At 36.7% G+C, this 17,859-nt stretch overlaps 2 protein-coding genes across 2 annotated transcripts in view; both read left to right on the top strand.

Moving 5' to 3' along the window:
* Positions 1–10,914: 10,914 nt before the first annotated feature.
* Positions 10,915–11,526, top strand: MS3_00010149 (uncharacterized protein; the record flags this gene model as incomplete). The annotated part of the gene is made up of 5 exons (XM_051218503.1): positions 10,915–10,968; positions 11,009–11,123; positions 11,156–11,271; positions 11,382–11,459; positions 11,518–11,526. The coding sequence occupies 5 exons, from the start codon at positions 10,915–10,917 to the stop codon at positions 11,524–11,526; spliced, it is 372 nt and encodes a 123-aa protein (XP_051074275.1).
* A 65-nt stretch (positions 11,527–11,591) lies between these two features.
* MS3_00010148 (uncharacterized protein) overlaps positions 11,592–17,859 on the top strand; it is a gene marked incomplete at both ends in the record, with an annotated part of 46,779 nt that continues 40,511 nt past the window's right edge. Inside the window, 5 exons of the mRNA XM_051218502.1 lie at positions 11,592–11,621; positions 11,675–11,830; positions 12,753–12,988; positions 15,366–15,560; positions 16,385–16,460. Of these exons, the coding sequence (XP_051074274.1) occupies positions 11,592–11,621; positions 11,675–11,830; positions 12,753–12,988; positions 15,366–15,560; positions 16,385–16,460 (693 nt within the window). The remainder of the gene's footprint in view (positions 11,622–11,674; positions 11,831–12,752; positions 12,989–15,365; positions 15,561–16,384; positions 16,461–17,859) is intronic.

Raw genomic sequence — 17,859 nt, 5'->3', positions numbered from 1 at the left:
GCTTCTACACAAGTCAATGTATTTCTTCAGCCAACCTGGCTAGTCTTATGTTTTAAAATGGTAATCGGTTTTGTATTGACTTGTTTTCTAGATATCCAAAGCCGAAGTTCGTTTTTTAGCTGCTGCTGCCTGTGACTAACTGTCCGCATGTTCGTTCCTAACTGTCCTTTATGATGTTATCGGCAAAATGAAAGGAAACAGTCTCCGGTTTTTAATTTTCTTCAGTATTATGGACAACACTATCCCACCGACGAGTCAAACTAATACTTAGTGCCTAGCAGTAGGGGATATCAGTATTGTTTTCGAAAGGACCCAGACTTCCGGCAACCATAGACGAAGTCACAGATGCTACCAATCTATTGCAGAGGGTTTGTTATAAAAAATATTCCATATAGCAGTAATGGAGAGGTTGTACTCATTACTCAGTGCGTTAAAGCAAGCTTAACATTGAAAAGCCGGAAATCTGTTACCAGTGTCTAGTGTATGTTTGCTGTTTTGGCCATAAAAGGAAGCCGAAGGGTCATGATCAGGGAGTAAAAAAGTAATTAACTGTTATTAAGCTCTCTTTTTTATAGATCATATCTCACCACTCGCAAATTTGTGTTTTTTTACGGTATGATGTCGACCATTACCTAGTATGTTCACCCTAACGATGAAAAGTACCTGCAAGTTCTCACCTTCATATTCGAATTATTTTCGGAAAACTGTCTTCCAGTTTGAGTGCTTCGTACGTCCTGGGAGACTAGATTCCTACATTATTCGTAGTTCTAGTATAACGTTCTCACGCAGTAAGTTCAAAGTAGACAATAGTCTTTCTAAATAAGCCTGTTAAGCTAAAATCCGTATTCTCTATTTCAGTTAATTGATGAAGACATGTACCACGTGCATCTGCTGTATACTGCCATTTTACTCCAATTCTAACTGTTATATCTTACTTCAGAAAAATAAAATTGCTTTATGCAGCAAATACAGACTTATTTGTTTCGATGGAGGTAGGGGGGTTCATGGGATTTTTAGCACGACTGTAGTAATATTCTCACTAAAGAGCTAAGTGAGTGCGTAGACCAATGTAAGGTACCATACAGAGTGCATTTGAGTTACTCGCGTTCCATTAGTGTCGGTGGAGGCATCACTTGCTTATCATATGAAATTTGAATAAGAAGCTATGAGATTAGACGCACGGATGGTTAGGATGTGTAACGCGTGTCCATCCATCAGCTGCCGTAACAACTCATGTTGGCTAGAATAAGTTGTGAGAGGACCCGAGTCTGTAGGTTTTCCAAGAAAATGACGAAGATATGCACCAAATCACCTTATGAAGAACGCCTCCAATCACTTAACCTCTACCCATTAGAGTATAGACGTCTTAGAGGTGACCTTCTAATGGCTAACAGTATCTTTAACACTTCTGGACATTCTCTTAAACACCTACTTAAGCTTAGTCCCAACTTTAACCTAAGGGGTAACACCCAGAAACTAGAGACACAACATAGCAGAATGGACTGTAGGCACAACTTCTACTCCTTAGGAGTTGTCAAATGCTGGAATTCGCTGCCCGCCGAGCTAGTCCAAGCGACTTCCCAGGAGTCCTTTAAGAGGCAACTTGATCTATTCCTAAGGATTAAGGATAGTATCATACAATGATTCACCAATTTCTTTTTCCTCTTTTATTGTTAACATACCTATGTTCCTGCCTGGAGTTTTTGGTGATCCCCTGCCACTAGACACGGAAGCCTGTTAAGCGAAAGCTTCTATTCAGTCCACAACGTTTGAACACATGAAGTAGTAATAATAATAATATATTTCTGCATGTGCAGGTACACACCGATTTTACAGGCATGATCTATAAATTACAACATTTGTTGATTCGCAAAATGCTTCCCAACCTAATAAGTTTATGGTTGTTATAAAGTGAAATCGTAGAGCGCTTGCTGTAAACTATGACCTTGAGAGGGTGCGTACGTCAAGTTTGCTCCAAACGTCAGAAGTTTCATAGCTGTGCTCTCAGAGCAAGATTCTGAAGAAAAAAAATAGAGAAACAGAAGAGCAGCAAGGCACTTGGATATGAACGCCAAACGTTGCTTAACATTGTGTAATAGAACGGACAGAGGTATAATAAATTAGAATAAATTCAGATTATGTCTTGTTAGAGTGAAGTGAAGTCAGAGGCTCCATATTATAGAATGTACTAATAAAGAACAATGAGTTGTGATGTTCAACAAGTTGGAGTAAGCTCACATGAAGGAAGGGAAGTTAAGGTTGGTACAAGGGAAGCGGTTTATTAGAAGGGTGTGTATATAGAGGGTGAAGTGTTAAGAATATTGATGACTATAACTTTTGTTATCTTTTTTTCTATCCGATGCCAGCCACACAATCCTAGTGTAAAAGTCCGAGTTAGCATGTTATAGGTTGTCTTAGTAGAATAGCTAGTCCAGCATAATATTGGAAACATGAGTCTGAGTGGTGAGCGTAGGAAGACAATCTATATCACAGATTGGTTGACTTATTCTCAATCATAAAGAGCCTGATACATACGAAATGTTCTGTCCCCACAAACACGGGTGGATTGAAGTTATCGCCCTCACCATCAATGCTTGCTGGTCAGTAACTCCACCCTCCCTCCTTTTGTGATGTTAGGCTCATTTAGGCTTATTTTTGTATATACGTCATACCTCACACAATCCTCTGTTTCACATCCTGTTGGAAAGCACTATTTTTATAAGTACCATTTTACAAGCTTATCAGGCAGTTACAAGCTATGGACTGTGGGTAAAGCATCGATGCAGTGCCTCTGTTGACTATAGTATAAAGTATAGTTTGCCAATCAGAGTATAAGCGTTAAGAAGGGTGTATTGTAGGATAGTTGTTTATTTAAGCAGGCGGAAAAAGTACAGAAGTATATGAGTTGTGGATAAGGGAACGAGTGGAGAATTAATATTAATTGCTAGTCAACATAGTGTACAGAAGAGTAAAAAGTTAATACAGGATAAACAGGAAGGAACTCACAGTAACTTGGTGCTGATGTTATTTTCTGTTGTCTTAACCAGTTGATTGGTAACAGGCTCCATAGATGCAAGACCACTGGTAGTAGGCAATCGATTGTGCGGCCCTCTTGACTTTCTGAGGGTGTTAGTGAGTGTCCCTTAGCGACCGAGTTTAGTTGAACAGTAATGATAGGTCCAGTGAGTTACTTGTCTACTTCAAGTGAAGAAATAGGGTGGAAAAAGTAATTAATACAACTGCAAAGTAGGAAATATAAGGCAAACTGAACTTGAAGTCCATTTTGGTCTAGACATTGAGAGAGCCTATGATGTCTGAGTGGGCGCTGATATGTTCGTACGTGCAAGATCAGTGCGAGTGAGGGCTTGATCAAGCAGTTTTACAAACGTATGCAGTTCATCCGTCATGCGAGTTTCGGAGGGAAGACTGTTCCATATTATAAGTAGCTGCTGAGAGGCTCGCTTATCACAAGTTTCTTGCAACGATTAAGTAGATGAAACAAAGTAGCATTCGATTCAAAAATTTATCCAGGAACTTTCATTAAGAATCGAATATCAAGCAAAGGTTTAAACGAAGTCCCCGTTTAAAAGTTGTATTGGTAATGCTAAGCTGCAGTTTTTGCTGTTTTTTCCAAACGAATTTTATTTATTTATTTATTTGAACACATAAATATTGGTACAAGAGAGCGCCAATATATATGCGCCACACCAAACGAAAGAGTAAAAGAAGTCAAAAATACTGGAAGTGGTTGTGAGTCTAAAGTGGACGTCCAGCATCCTTTTTATAATTTGCTGTTAGTCGGGTCTCCCGTAAACAGTTCCATAGGGCCATAGTTCTAAGGGCGAAACAGTTTTTAGGATCTGTGAAGGCTCACTCCTGTTGCATTCTAAATGAAAAATACTAATGAATTTAGTCAGAAATGCAGAATAGATAAATAACCAAATTACACGTTTCTTAGCAAAGAATTTATGCAGTTGTGATTTATCTTGAGTTCATCAATATTAGGTAAGGTCAGCTACTATTACTTGCGCAAAGCATAACATGGGCTTAGTACCGTATTGCAATGCTGTTATTACTTTGCTCCCATTTAAGTATTCCCATGCATCTGCGTCTAGTTTAACAGGAAAACATACAAGCAGAGTAAGTGTCTGATAAACTAAAAGTCCCAGTTGTCAAAAAGATTTTTAACATTTGTCCACAGCCAGATGCATTTAATTGAGACACAGAACACTCATCTTCTAAGACTGTATACTGCTGTTTTGCGGGCAACTAAAAGCTCAGACGCTTAGCTATCTTGCTACCGATGTTATTGCTGGGGAAATTGTTTAATGACAGTGATCATGAAATATGGTCAGTGATAGATGTATAGTCTAGAAATAAACACCAAACATACTTATCGCTATCTTATAATGTATGACAGCAACAGCATCAAAGGCACGTTTTTTCCTATTTTTAATCAGACTGATTTGAATCAGTATACTCATTACAAACAGGCAACTCTACTTACTAAACTGATCTGTTTCATTACAGGCTTCAAGCACTATACTTAAGTATATCATAATTCTTTCAAGTAAACTGAATTATACGACAACCAAGAATACTAAACTAAGCAAGTTTCATAGTTATTGTTTCATTTGCACAGACATGTTGCTCAAAGTAGTTAAATTGACATAATTCAGTCGATAAAACCAAAACACGAAATATAAGCCAGTTGAACTTACCTAACAGAAGACAAAGGATATATATATTGCTTTACGACTGAAGACAGAAGTCAGTTGTTCACAGAAACATAGTTTACAGTACAACAAGCCTTTCTTCAGTAACATTATGCACTGACGGTCTATCTGGAAACAATCAACTATGTGATTAAACTCACTATGACTTGGGATAACATCCCAGCATGCAGTGAACGTACAGTGTAGCACAGTCGGACGTGGCGAACAAAAATTATAAACAGAGCAAAATTAGCAACATAATCTAGCAATTTAATTAAAAATACATTATGAAACGACAAAATCTGTGGTTGCTTGAACGCACAGATGATCCTGTGCGATACATTAAGTTTACATGGTTGCGTTGCGGATAAATTCACCCGGCAAACGTCCTACTAAATCCAGATGGACATGGTTGAAAAGAGCATCGAGAGTTTTGAATGAAACTAAGGGGCATTTGTTGTGTCTAATCATCTTAGATTTCTAACAGCTTATACAGGAAATTGCCCACTCCATCACGTCTTTATTCATACCAGGGCAGCAAAATCGTCCTGCTATAACCTTGGTGGTTACCCGAGCACATGGATGATAACGTTTGTGCAACGTATTAAAGATGTTGCATCGATAATGTTTCGGCACGATTGGACGAGTCCTACCCATAGACGTGTCAAATAGTAAGGTCTCCTCACCTGTTCCCATCTGTTCAATGAGCAGTTTTAGGATTATTGAAGCTGGGCAAGTTTAAGAAGGTCGATTCCTTGAAAACGGTTCAAGGAAATTGTACGAGACGAGGCGTCTGCAACTACAATGTTTACTTCAGAAATGTGCTGAATGTATGAAGTAAACTGCGAAATGTTGTCCAGTTGTCGCAACTCACTAGGTGAGTACTTGTCTGATGATAAAGAGAAGGTAAGCGGTTATGGTCAGTAAAAAGGGTGAAATCTCGGCCTTCGATAGAGTGTTGAAAATGCTGTACAGCACAATACATAGCTAGGAGTTCCCTACTGAATGTGCTGTACCTCGATGCAGTGTCTAGCAACCGTCTGGGGAAGACTGCTAAAGACTGTCAGGAGTGGTCTTGAGTGTCCTGATGTGCGAGCATTGTTGCTTGAGCGATAAGTTCCTTAACTATGGAGTATGCTTTTCATGCGGTATCATCCAAATTGATGAATTTTGCAATTCCACGAAGTTGGTCAGTTAGAGGTTCTATAGCCCACTTGGTCGACTGTGACTTGGTTTATTTCTGCTAATGTTTATAATTGTTCTTCCTAGTTGATTTTTAAAATGTTTGGCTTCACTCGCAACTGTAGACGGCCAAATCATTTATTCGCCGTGCAGGAAGGAATGAAATATGATGAGTGCAATAGGTGGTGCACACATGTAAATCCCACCACATACAAATAGAGTTCAAAAACTAACTCTCATTGGCTCCGTATATTTAGTTGTTCGAGCAAGACATTTCTCATCCAAGAGGCAATTAACCTTGTGGCGCCGGCCAGCAAAATGGTGGATGATGGCTAGACTGATAGTATGGGTACCAGCAGCAAAAAGTGTGTCAACGTAGTAAATGCTGTTACAGGACGTGTCATGGCATCATTCTTAATTATTATTGCACTAATATTTATGCTAATATCCGGTTTCACTTTGCATACTATTACATAAATCTAAATGTAATCACCCGAGTGCACTGAAAGATTTTTTATTCTATTTTTCTCAATTGCTGGTTTACTTCTGAGGTCGACATTTATTACACAATTATTATTCTTATCATGGGTGAACCTTTTCACTGGGTGTTCACTTCTTTTCTCTTTTCTTTCCCTCTAAATAAATATTCTTAAGATTACGAAGTTTGTAATTAGGACAATAACTTGTGTTACACTTAAATTAACTTCTCGGACCCGTTTCATCTTCACTATGCATATATGACTCATACATATTGATATTTCATTATCCTTTTCACTCAATTGAGACTTTCATCGCATCACTCCAAACTATGACTGCACAAACATTTATTCTAGCGTCATATCTTACTACAATAATAAGTTGTTTTTTCCTAATTATTTTTTGTTACTAATTTGACGATATATACATAGTCGTTGGTTCTTGTTTTATGTTCATAAACACGCCAATTAAACTGTTTGCGTATTTCACGTCTCCTTTATTTCTATTCCCCTATTTTCTCCATTTCCTTCTTTAAACTCAATTCAATATTCTTCTCAATTACACAGACCCGATTTATTATTATTAATATTCTACTATTATTACTCTTTTTTTAAAATGGCAAGTATAATACTAACATTATTGAAAATGGTGTATTATTGCATTTTTTGAAGAAACCCGAAATGGTTTGTTCACAACACTTATGTACCCATAAGATGTTTGTGAATAATAATAACAAACTTTCGACCGTGCAACATGCAACGGACAAATCTCTCTTGAAACAAATATAGAGTGAAATGCCATTATATATTGACGGTCACGTTGCTGCAGTAGCAACTGGTGACACATATAATAGCGTCACCGTCCCGAGTAATCTAGATGAAGATGACCTGACCAATGGGAAATGGTGGATAGTGCGAAAACATGGAAGAAAAGAAAAAATAGGCACAAACCGCGCCCGTTTATTTGACAGGTCTTTGTTGGGCGCACACTACGGCGCAGTTTACTCTACCGAGTCCCAAAGTAAGACCATATTTAACTCTAGCGTTGAAAAACGTTTAGTCTCATCGAGTATTGTCGTTAGTAATATGCTCAACCTACACGAAAACAACGAAAGATAAATCTCTGGTATAGGCAGTCAGGTTATGACACCACGATCGAAAGCCGTGAACACAACTTTCAAAGAAGTCAAACTGTTTGAAATCTGGAGGAGTAAAAAAATAATGATTCTGCTAGAAGGCATGCGCACGATCCGAATTCGGCTGAATCTGAGGTCCCATGAAGGTTCCTAGGGTATATATCATCATACTGAGTAATGCGTAGAAAACTCGTTGTTTATATATTCGTATCCAACCAGACTGGCTACGTGAGGACCAAACCAAACGGAAGAATGCCCTTACAAAATTGAAAACGTGAAAGCTAAATTGCGAAACGAACCTTCAAATTCAGGTTTTTCGGGTGATCAGGTCCTCGAAGCCAATACTTCCGAAACCTGTTTGGATAGAACGAGTAATCCTCAAAACACCTTAATTGTGTGCTACACGAACGCTCGTGGTCTCAGAAATAAGGCGCTCGAGTTAAGTATAATGGTGGTGTCCCGATATAATTATTGTCACACAAACTTAGCTCATCGTAGACATAGGCTGCTCACCCATCATTGAAGGTTACATCTGAGGTAGAAGTGAAACTGTCATAAATCGTGAGGACTGAGGCATAATACTATATGCTAGACATCGCTTTCGTGTACAACTGATCACATCAGAGGAACATACCGTAGTCCATGTTGTCCTTCTTAAGACTATCTTAAGTCATATCTGTTCTTGGAATATGATCACGTCGTACTTTGCTCCAGATTTCGGACACATGGTTTACAGTATGCATCTTCTCCGCCATGTTCCAATATCCAGCTGGCTAACATTCTAGCAATCGGAGACTGTACTGTCTCAACTGATTGGTTCACCAACACAAATGTATCTATCGAAGACGAATGGAACAATTTTAAAGCCACATTCGAGTCTGTAACATCGCCGCACATCCCACGGTCAAAACGTAGGCTGTCATATTGCCGTCCATGGATGAAAAACGAAACTTGAAAGCTTCTGAAGCTCAAAAGAGCGTCTAGGGCTTATTCTTATCAACAGGCAACGAATAATCTAAGTGTGAATACTGAAGACTACAGAATACCTGTAGGAAGACCATATTTAGATGCCGTTCAATTTACGAAAGACGGTTGGCATATGATAGCCAAACCTGCCTGAAACGATTGTTTTCGTACATTAAACGAAGAACAAAGGTTAGAAATGGTATTCCTCCATACTGTCACACGAAAACTCAGATATACTGTCTAAATCAGATCTAGCAAAAGCTGAGACCTTATCAAAATATTTTGGCGAAATATACACTGCGGGTTTTGCCATCAATACTTGTCAAAACCGTCCCACCAAAATGCCAGCTATAAGACCTGCAGATGCTACTGGTGAAACTGTTCTTCTATTGATCACTAACCGCAGACCTGCTAAGATGTCGGGTTTCTGTTTGGTTACATCCACGATCGCTGTGATTCCTCGTGAACATTATTTCAAGGCCATTCACAATACAACTGAACACGTCTCTTTCTCACACTCAACTCCCTAAATATGAGAAAGATGCTATAATTAGCCATAAATTTGAAGATGCTCAGAGGTATATCGTATCTAACTTGAGAAGACAATTCGGGTTAACTTACCAGGTCAGATAGAATCCTACGATCTGTTAACCCATGAGCAGCACGGTATTCGAAACAGACATTCGTGCTTGACCAACTTATTTATTGTGATCAATGATTGGACAGCATCCCTAAATAATTGTCTATCTGTTGATGTAATGTTCATAGACTTCAACAAAGTATTTGATAAGGCGTCTCACTTCTGTCTTATACAGAAGCTCGTGAGCTTCGGAATAATAGGTGCTGTAAAGGAATGGATGATAAACTTTGTTATTTGGTTGACAATAGAGGGTGAGGGTGGGTGAGAAATTGGTCAGAAGTGGCCTACCCTAAAGCACCACCTTAGGCCCTCTACTTCTCCTTCTCCATGTCAATAAGTTGCTGAGATTGCTTTAGTCGTTCCCAGGTTATATCAAAATCTGGCGAACAGTAAGAACTGAGGCTGACCACTTTGATCTCTAAGTTGACCAAAACGAATTATTTAGACGGGCCCGAGGTTGGGGTTTAGAAACTAATTGTATAAAAAATTGTGCTCATGCACATTGGACATGGTAACAGTTGCCTGTATCGACGGTATATCTCTTCCATGCATGTAGGAACACAAAGATTTAGAGGTAATAGAACATCACGACTTAAAGACGATTATGCACTGCAACACAGCAGCTGGCACGGTTTTTTGTGCGTTATTGTCACTTAACCGAGAATCCAAATGCTTTGACGAAGAGATGTTTCGAGTTTTATATATCACCTACGTATCCATCCATCTGGTATATGTATTAAGGATACTAAATCACATGAGTATATTTAGTGTGTGGGATACAAAATTAGTAGTCTTCCTAAACTCCATTACGAAGAGCTCTTAAAACCCTTAAACATTTTCCCCTTATCGTATTGTAGAGCTCAAGATGACCTTATATTGGCATTTCGTATCTTGCATTACGATTCTGTTTTTGATATATGTTTTTGCTCCCTCTGGCAATAATAATCTTTGGGGCCATATCAGTCTTCAGAAATAAGGACGATGGGCTGGCGGGCCTGCCTTAATCCTTGCAGTTTATTTTCCGGTGGGGGTCCAGCTTCTCCTTGAAAATGCTGACTGATGGGGCTGATACCACTTGTTCAGGTATGGCGTTCCAGTCATAGACCAGTCAATGAGAAAAGCAGAACCGTACTTTGAGTTTATTAGATCGCGGCTTTTTAGCCTTCTTGCTATTACGTCGGAGATTATTAGTGCTGGAGGCAGCATAAAGATAGAACATATTAAGACCCAAGTCTTAATTAAAGATACAAAATGCCAATATAAAGTCACCTTGAGTCCTACGATACAACAAGGGGAACAGGTTCGAGCGTTTTAAGCGCTCATCGTAAGCGAAATTAGAAAGATCATTCGCTAATTTTGTTCCCACACTCTGAACACGCTTAAATGAGTCAGTATCTTTAATCAGACATGGGCCAGTTGCTTGGATACAGTTCTCAAGAGGGTTCGAAAACCACGATTCAATAAACTTGAAGTGGGGTTCTGTTTTTTTGATAGGGTAGTCAGTATCTGAAATGTATTACCTGAACGAGTGGCATCATCCCCATCAGTCAACATTTTTAAGGAGAAGCTGAACCTTCACTGGAAAACAAATTGTTAAGATTAACACAGGTTCACCAACCTACTATCCTTATTACTGAAGACTGAACGATCAAATGAAAATTTACGACGTCACTGCTCTTCTAAAACGTAATTTTCAGAGAATGAACTAGTTGTTGTTCCTGCCCAGCAAAATTTGAAGCGCTTTAATCACATCAAGTAAAGTTTAAGTCAGCTTGTGTTGACTTTTTAAATTTATTGCGATGTGTGATATTTTCGATGTAGCTGAGGTAGTAGTACTCGCTGCACACAAAGACGTATTTTTACCTTAGTTCTCTCATTTTAAATTACTTATAGTTAGCTTCTTGCAGAGTTGGGTTCATTGAACGGCATGATAAGAAAGTTGTAGTCATAAGCAAGACGTTTTTCATTTTTGACTGTGATTTCGAAGTGATCGATTCTTACGAACATGGTACTTGAGACGTACTATAAATTACTCTTTAGATTGCAATATTTTGAAGGTGTGTTCGCCGGCCAATGTTGTGTTCCTTTTCTTTCTAGATGAGCATGGTTTATTAAACGTCTATCTTCCCGAAAGACACGAACTTGCATTCTCCTTGGTAAACATTGAATACAAACATATGTTTTCAGACTCACTTAGGAAAAATTTATGAATTGCAACTGGTGGCAACAGCAGCAGGTAACCTTTCACTGATATTGACTTTTTCAGTTAGTTTTGATCTTTTTCTTAGATCCGAGGATTCGTTGTTGTTATGGAGAGATATTAACTCCGTACAGCTACATTCAGGTAAGATACATCAGGAGCGAAAATTGGTCTGCTAACCCTATTTTTTTCTTTACTTTAGAACTTGTAGAACAGAACTTTGAAGAACTTAAAACCCGTTTCAGTAGCCCTGAAAGTGTATTTATAACAGGGAAAATGTTCTTTTGTTGCCATATAGATCCTGCAGTAGTTTGGAATCTTCAACTGGTAGGTTACTTTGATCATTCCTCTACTCCAAGAAAACTCCGGGCTTTGTTACAACCTGCGTAAAAGATTCTGGTCAATTCATTGTTCAAAATCTCTTTGATCCGTTCTCAGTCATTGATGAAGGCATATCTTTCCGAAAAGTTTCATTAATTTGTGACACAATTTATTGTCTGGCACTTTCCTACTCGGTAGGTCTAATGATATTAAAACCATTCTAAGTTCGTACATTATATTCGATTGCTTCCTAGTAATTTCTTACCGAGAGGATTTTATTTAGTGCCTCGGATTCTTGGTAAGATTTAACAAAGTATACACGTGTGTTTTTGAAGCTGATTTTCCTCCAGGTGACGTGTAAACCAGACAGCTTTGTGTATTTGCCACTAATTTGGTTGCGTTAGATAATGTTACAGCTTTTAGTGGTCAAAATTAAAATGTATAACGTATTTTTGAAGTGTGTGGGATTATTAGACACTTTTATTCTCAAATATCGCGTTTATTACCTTGTTATTGTTTGCATCAGGGAATGCTTCAGTTTCGTTTGCCGAACACTGATACACCAGTCCTGAATGTTTCTAGTGAGTGCATCAGCCCTACATAACCAGGTAAAATAGTCCTTTCTTTAGAGTGTCTAGTGCATTTAATTTCATTCTTCACATCTAATATTTAAAGGTATACAGATCGTGCGTATTTACTTCCATTTCCTGGTTTGATAGTCTTTGGGATAGATGGTCATAGTAATTTCGCTGTTATATTACCTCAGAGAAATAGTGGACATGGGCGTTTATTGGGTATCAAAACTTGAAAGTTGAGTATTCTCATCGTATATAAATTCTTTCACAGCACTTATAATTAAGTTAGAACCGTAAACTAATCATAACATAATCCTCAAGGAGTAGTTATTATTACCAGAATCATTACATGTTCGGAATCTATACATATACCCAGTGTTTATCAGCTTAATTTGCTCCATGAAATGTGTATTTGTGTTTAAAAAGAGGCGTCTGATGAGCACTATTTTATTGATCGGTCAATTCACATATATTTATTCCTCAAAGTGCTTTCCTAATTTCTTGTTGAAAATCGTAATGTAAACCACTTTTTACTTGACAGGGTCAATTATTTCTGTTTAACATATTCGCGAGTGTATGCTTAGGTTGCCTTGGTCAGTTTCCTAAAGTTCATGACTTTTATATTTGTCCCAAAACCAATGAAAGTACAGTCGTTGCAAATGATGAATGTCCAGGTTTTCATGAAATAACGATTGTTATTTTAAGGGATCTCGACGAAAATGATCAGCCCTCACCTTCTGGTCTTACCAAATTGCTCGAACTTGTATTGTTCCCCAGGTTGGTGACTTTCCGTGTTTTCCAGTGTTATTAAATATTTATGTCTATGTCATTTACACGTAAGCTAATCTGTTCGGCTTAAAGAAACTACGAATAAACCTGACCATTATATCTGGATTTTTTAAAAGGCATGTTGTTAAAAGCAGGAATAAAACTGGTTAGGCTACAGACCTCATGGATTTGATCATAGTATATTACCCTCGATTCAATACGATTATTTTAACATTCAGGATAGTCACTGGAGCGTAGCTACTATATGTTACTTCTGGGTTATTAAAAGTATTAATAGATCGTAATCATTCATAGGACAGTCTATTCGTAAATATTTGGGTCATATATGACATCATATCTTACGTTTGAGTAATCTTTTTGGGCACCTGATTGAGAAAGACGGTAAGTTAGGAGGATATATTGCATCAAATTATATGATTATATTAACGCCAACTAACTTTTCAAAATAGTACTTGATTTTAGGTTTTTTCACAACAACTTAAAATTGAGTTTCATAAAAATTTAAACTAATAAAATTAGTAACATGTATATGTGCTTACCGTATTTCGCTTAGCATTTGCGATTTCGTGTACTCGGCTTCAAGCCATATTTTTTGTAAAGGCCAGTGTTTCTATTCAAGTGCTCAAACCAAACTGTGCAGAGAAATTTAAACCTGTGATCTAGTGGTTTAAAGTCGAGCGCGTTAATCAACAAGTCACCAATGTTTATCAGTATTTACTAAATATTAACATTGTCAGAATGAGGATCTGTGGAGATTGTAGTAATTTTAATTGTTGAATTCATGGGTCTATCTAAGCTAGACCACTGAAAACCTGGAAGCACTGGATGGCCATTTCGTTCTAGTATGCAACTCCTCAGCGGTGCACATCCACGATTCCACACGCAGGACTCAAATCCAGGACCTTCCGTCTGGCGCGCGAACGTTCAACCTCTAGACCACTGGACCGGCATTCAACGGTTTTGATGTCTAACTTCGATCGATCCATGATCTTGCGCAACCATTTATTAACATTCATTTAACTCGATGTTCGTCTTGAGCTTAATTAACCTACACTTCCCCTTCTTAGAATTATGGGATAGTTCTAGTGCTACAGCCTTTACTTCACTTTCTTCAAACACAGTCATTTTGACTTCCTAATTGTAGAAAACTAAATGTGCGTAATATTGCGATGTAGTTTATTTGATCATTATGCTGCTACATTTTTCGTTGATATATTGACTTATCTACATCAAGATAATTTAAATATTAGTACAAAATAAAACTAACTTTTGTGACAAGTACTATAAAAATGTTTATTTTTGTATAGATATGGATGCAAGGGTAACCTGTAATACTAACAAAATGGTCTTGCCACCAAAAAATTTGACGGACTGCTCATTAAATTAAAAATCCAGCCCAAATACATGGTGGTTGGCCAGTTTTATCTTTGAAAAACTGTTCGCGTTTAGTGAAAATTTCTAGTGAAAAGTGCAGTAACTGTAGCTGATCAGCAGTCTTTAGTCATACAAGTGCAAACAAGTTGCGATGATATTGTGTTGTTTAATCGCCTTTTCTAAACGTAGAATTCATCTTGCTCATTTTATGTTCTTATTCATTGTTTTCTACTTTTACCGGACAATGCAGTCAAGAAGTGTGTTATTGTCAGTCAATATATATTTGTCTTGTATCCCATATTGCAACTATAATTGATAATTTCTTTCTTGAACTATTATATTGTTTTCCTTAACTTATGAGATAGGTGAGTTAATTTCGAAATTTAACTCACTTGAATCGTGTATACGTAATTAGCTGTATTTGATAAGTACTTGGTAAATGCATTTGAAAGTGGTGCCAATGAGACACCCAGATTGGCTACCTTCAGTAGTCACCATGAGTACTGAAAGTAGTCTGTTTCTTACAATCATCAGGTCATCTTTGTGCTTAGTTAAGGTTTTCGGAAATACATTATAGAGAATTGAGGCGCAACTGAATTACTTATGGTATTTCACCATGCTATTTGCTTTCATCCTATCATCTTCATCATTTACAAGGTTCTTTACCAAAGTTTGTCGAAATAACCAGTTATCATTCACCAAATGGCTTTCATTTTATTTGCGATAAGTCCTGAAGTCTGGATAAAATAAAAATAAATGTATTTTCAATACATATTGTAAAAAGCTACTTTGAGAATCTCTAAATTTTTAAAGTAGTAGGGTTATTTGATCCTCTTAAAACCGATTATATTTATCATTTCGTCACGTTATACCCGTAAATTGAAACTGGGTAGTTAAGTGTGTAACAAAACAACGAATTAATTACTCATCCATCTTTAGAAACATGAATGGAAACTTTCTTATCAAATACTTTTTGTTTACCATATTCTAGCTATCAAGTTATATACCAATTGCATATCAGCAATGACTCATGGCTACTTTCTGATTATGATGTAGGCAACTATAAAGCCATTTCTTCCGATCCTCAAGTACTGTATGCAGAGTTGTTCTCTAAAAGTCCCAATGAGGAAACCGAAAACTTCTTTTTGTCTATCAACGCATTGAGAGCAACTGATCCTAAAGAGAAGTAAGTACATGCTGTTTAAGCTTGTTGTTATTAACCATATTCTAATATTGCTTAGACTTTAGTTAGTAATATTGTTTCGTTGACTCTCCTGTCGAAATTATATTATAAGTAGGCTTTGCAATATGGATGGGTAGTATATACCTGTTCCAATATTTTTTTCACCTTTTTTTCGTAGTTTAATTAGTTATGGATAGACTAAAAAATTATGTAGGTATATTTCATATAAAGCTGTTACTAGTTGAGTTGATGAATGACGTGTTAGGTATAAGTTTTTGGTTATTTGAATTTCAGTGTTTGGATACCGGTAATCGAAACTACTTTTGTTGGAATTCAGATTGCTAATCCCATTAAAGTTTTCAAATACATTTTAAATATAGAAGCCTATTATAGTATGTTAACGTTGGAAATTTCGTCATGTATAATGGCACGAACATAAATTAACTGTTGTTTCCTATAAAATAAACTCATGATATTTTCACTGTTCGTAGGATGTGACTATACAGCGTATTTCGTACCATTTCACAATCTGGTTTTGTTAAACACACTTTTTTCGTGGTTTATTGATTTACTTGGTTTCAGTTTTAATTATAATTAGTAATTCCTATTCAGAACTAGTTATTCTGGCAATACAAGCGTCTAGTGGTTCGCACGAAGTCATGCTACAGAGTTAAATTAATTATTAAAAGGTTCCCAGTTAGTTTTTTACTTATATGCATGCAATCACTCCAGTAAACCTTTTGCTGACTCATGCACCATTTAGAAATATTATGTAATCACAATTTTTATTGACGTATAAACACTTTGTTTCTCATTCTGTATTAAAGGTTATTGCATCTCTTAAAATCTAAAAAATTTGAAGAAGCAAGGTTACTTGTGAAAACGTTCAATCTTGGCTCTGAAGTAAGTTACTTTTCGTTAGTTTTGAATCACAAAACAAAGTTTATGATTGTTATATACATAAACGTAAATTAAATCTGATCTTGTGTTAAGTGATGTTTTGTTTACTCAAACTCTAATAGTTTGTTTATTTCTTCCGATATATTTATGTTTAACACTTATGTCGAAGAGTATAAAACATTTTTTCTTGCTAATGTTTTTAAAAATCCATAGACCTGAAAGTCAACTGAGTGGTGCTTGTTTACTGTATTTTGCAGGAATATTTGTATTTCAACATAGATTGGTTGTATCATGATTTGATATTGCAGCAATCAAGAATTTCACTATGATAACCGACAAACAACAGTATGACTGCTTGTATCATTTTCCTTCAGTCTTACAACCCAGTTCAGTCGAATTACCAGATTCTTGTTGTCGCCCTTTGTACTTATGAAAATATCTTTAGTATGTATATCAAGTAATACAACTGAATCGTTTCCATGTAAAAAAATCATTTGTAATGGCTCAGGTGCATCCATTCTCTCTGTTCCCCCGAATTCTAAGCTGCTTAATTGTTCACGACTTTTTTGTGCTTTTATTTCACTCATTTATTTTTTCTTGAATCGTATTTTCAATTTCTAATCTTTTCAACCACCACTGGTACTGTTACTATCTCTATTATTGTGGGATTTGGCCTGGCAATTTCATCTCTCTGTGTTAATGGGGTACGAAAACCTAAACCGATGTATATACGTACCAGCTTTTACGTTGTAATTGATTGACTGATGTGAAGAATGAAATATATGTAGTCCATGCAACATCGATCATAATCAAGTATTTGATGACCAGGAAATGTAGAACAAACTTTTATTTTCTTGTTTTCAAATCTGTTCATTTTTATGTCATTTAAAGTTCCTTCATTTGCAAAGTAATAATCCCGATAATAGGAAGGTATAACTTAATTATTCATTACGATTCGGCGTAAAATTATACGTATGTACTTTAATAGAATGATGGTTGTTGAGTTTCCGTTAGATACTTCGATTTATGTATTCAATTTATCTAAAATCGGATGTGGTTATTCTTCAGCTTCATTTCATTGTTTAAAGATGATAACTTATGCTATACTATAACACGTAAACCTATACAAGCGTAAATATACGGTAAATTGTTTGCTTGGTAATTTTTAAAAAGCCGACTATTCGAATAGGAAATATGTATCCCATAATTCGCTTCGTCATCATAAAGAAATGAATTTCTGTTTTAAAAAGCAAGTCAGTATTCATGTAGAGTACTACTTACTCGGCTCTATGCATCCTGTTGTACGAAGGTTGTTGAAGATACATCACTAAATTATTTTGTTAATATGCGGTAACCTTAACTCCGTAATAATAATTTCAGTTGTTCATCAGTGTTTCTAAAC

This window comes from Schistosoma haematobium, chromosome 1, assembly GCF_000699445.3.
Source record: "Schistosoma haematobium chromosome 1, whole genome shotgun sequence".
In the NCBI taxonomy this organism is placed as follows: domain Eukaryota; kingdom Metazoa; phylum Platyhelminthes; class Trematoda; order Strigeidida; family Schistosomatidae; genus Schistosoma; species Schistosoma haematobium.
Note: the sequence above shows the minus strand (reverse complement) of the source record. Positions and strands in the feature narration are given on the sequence as shown.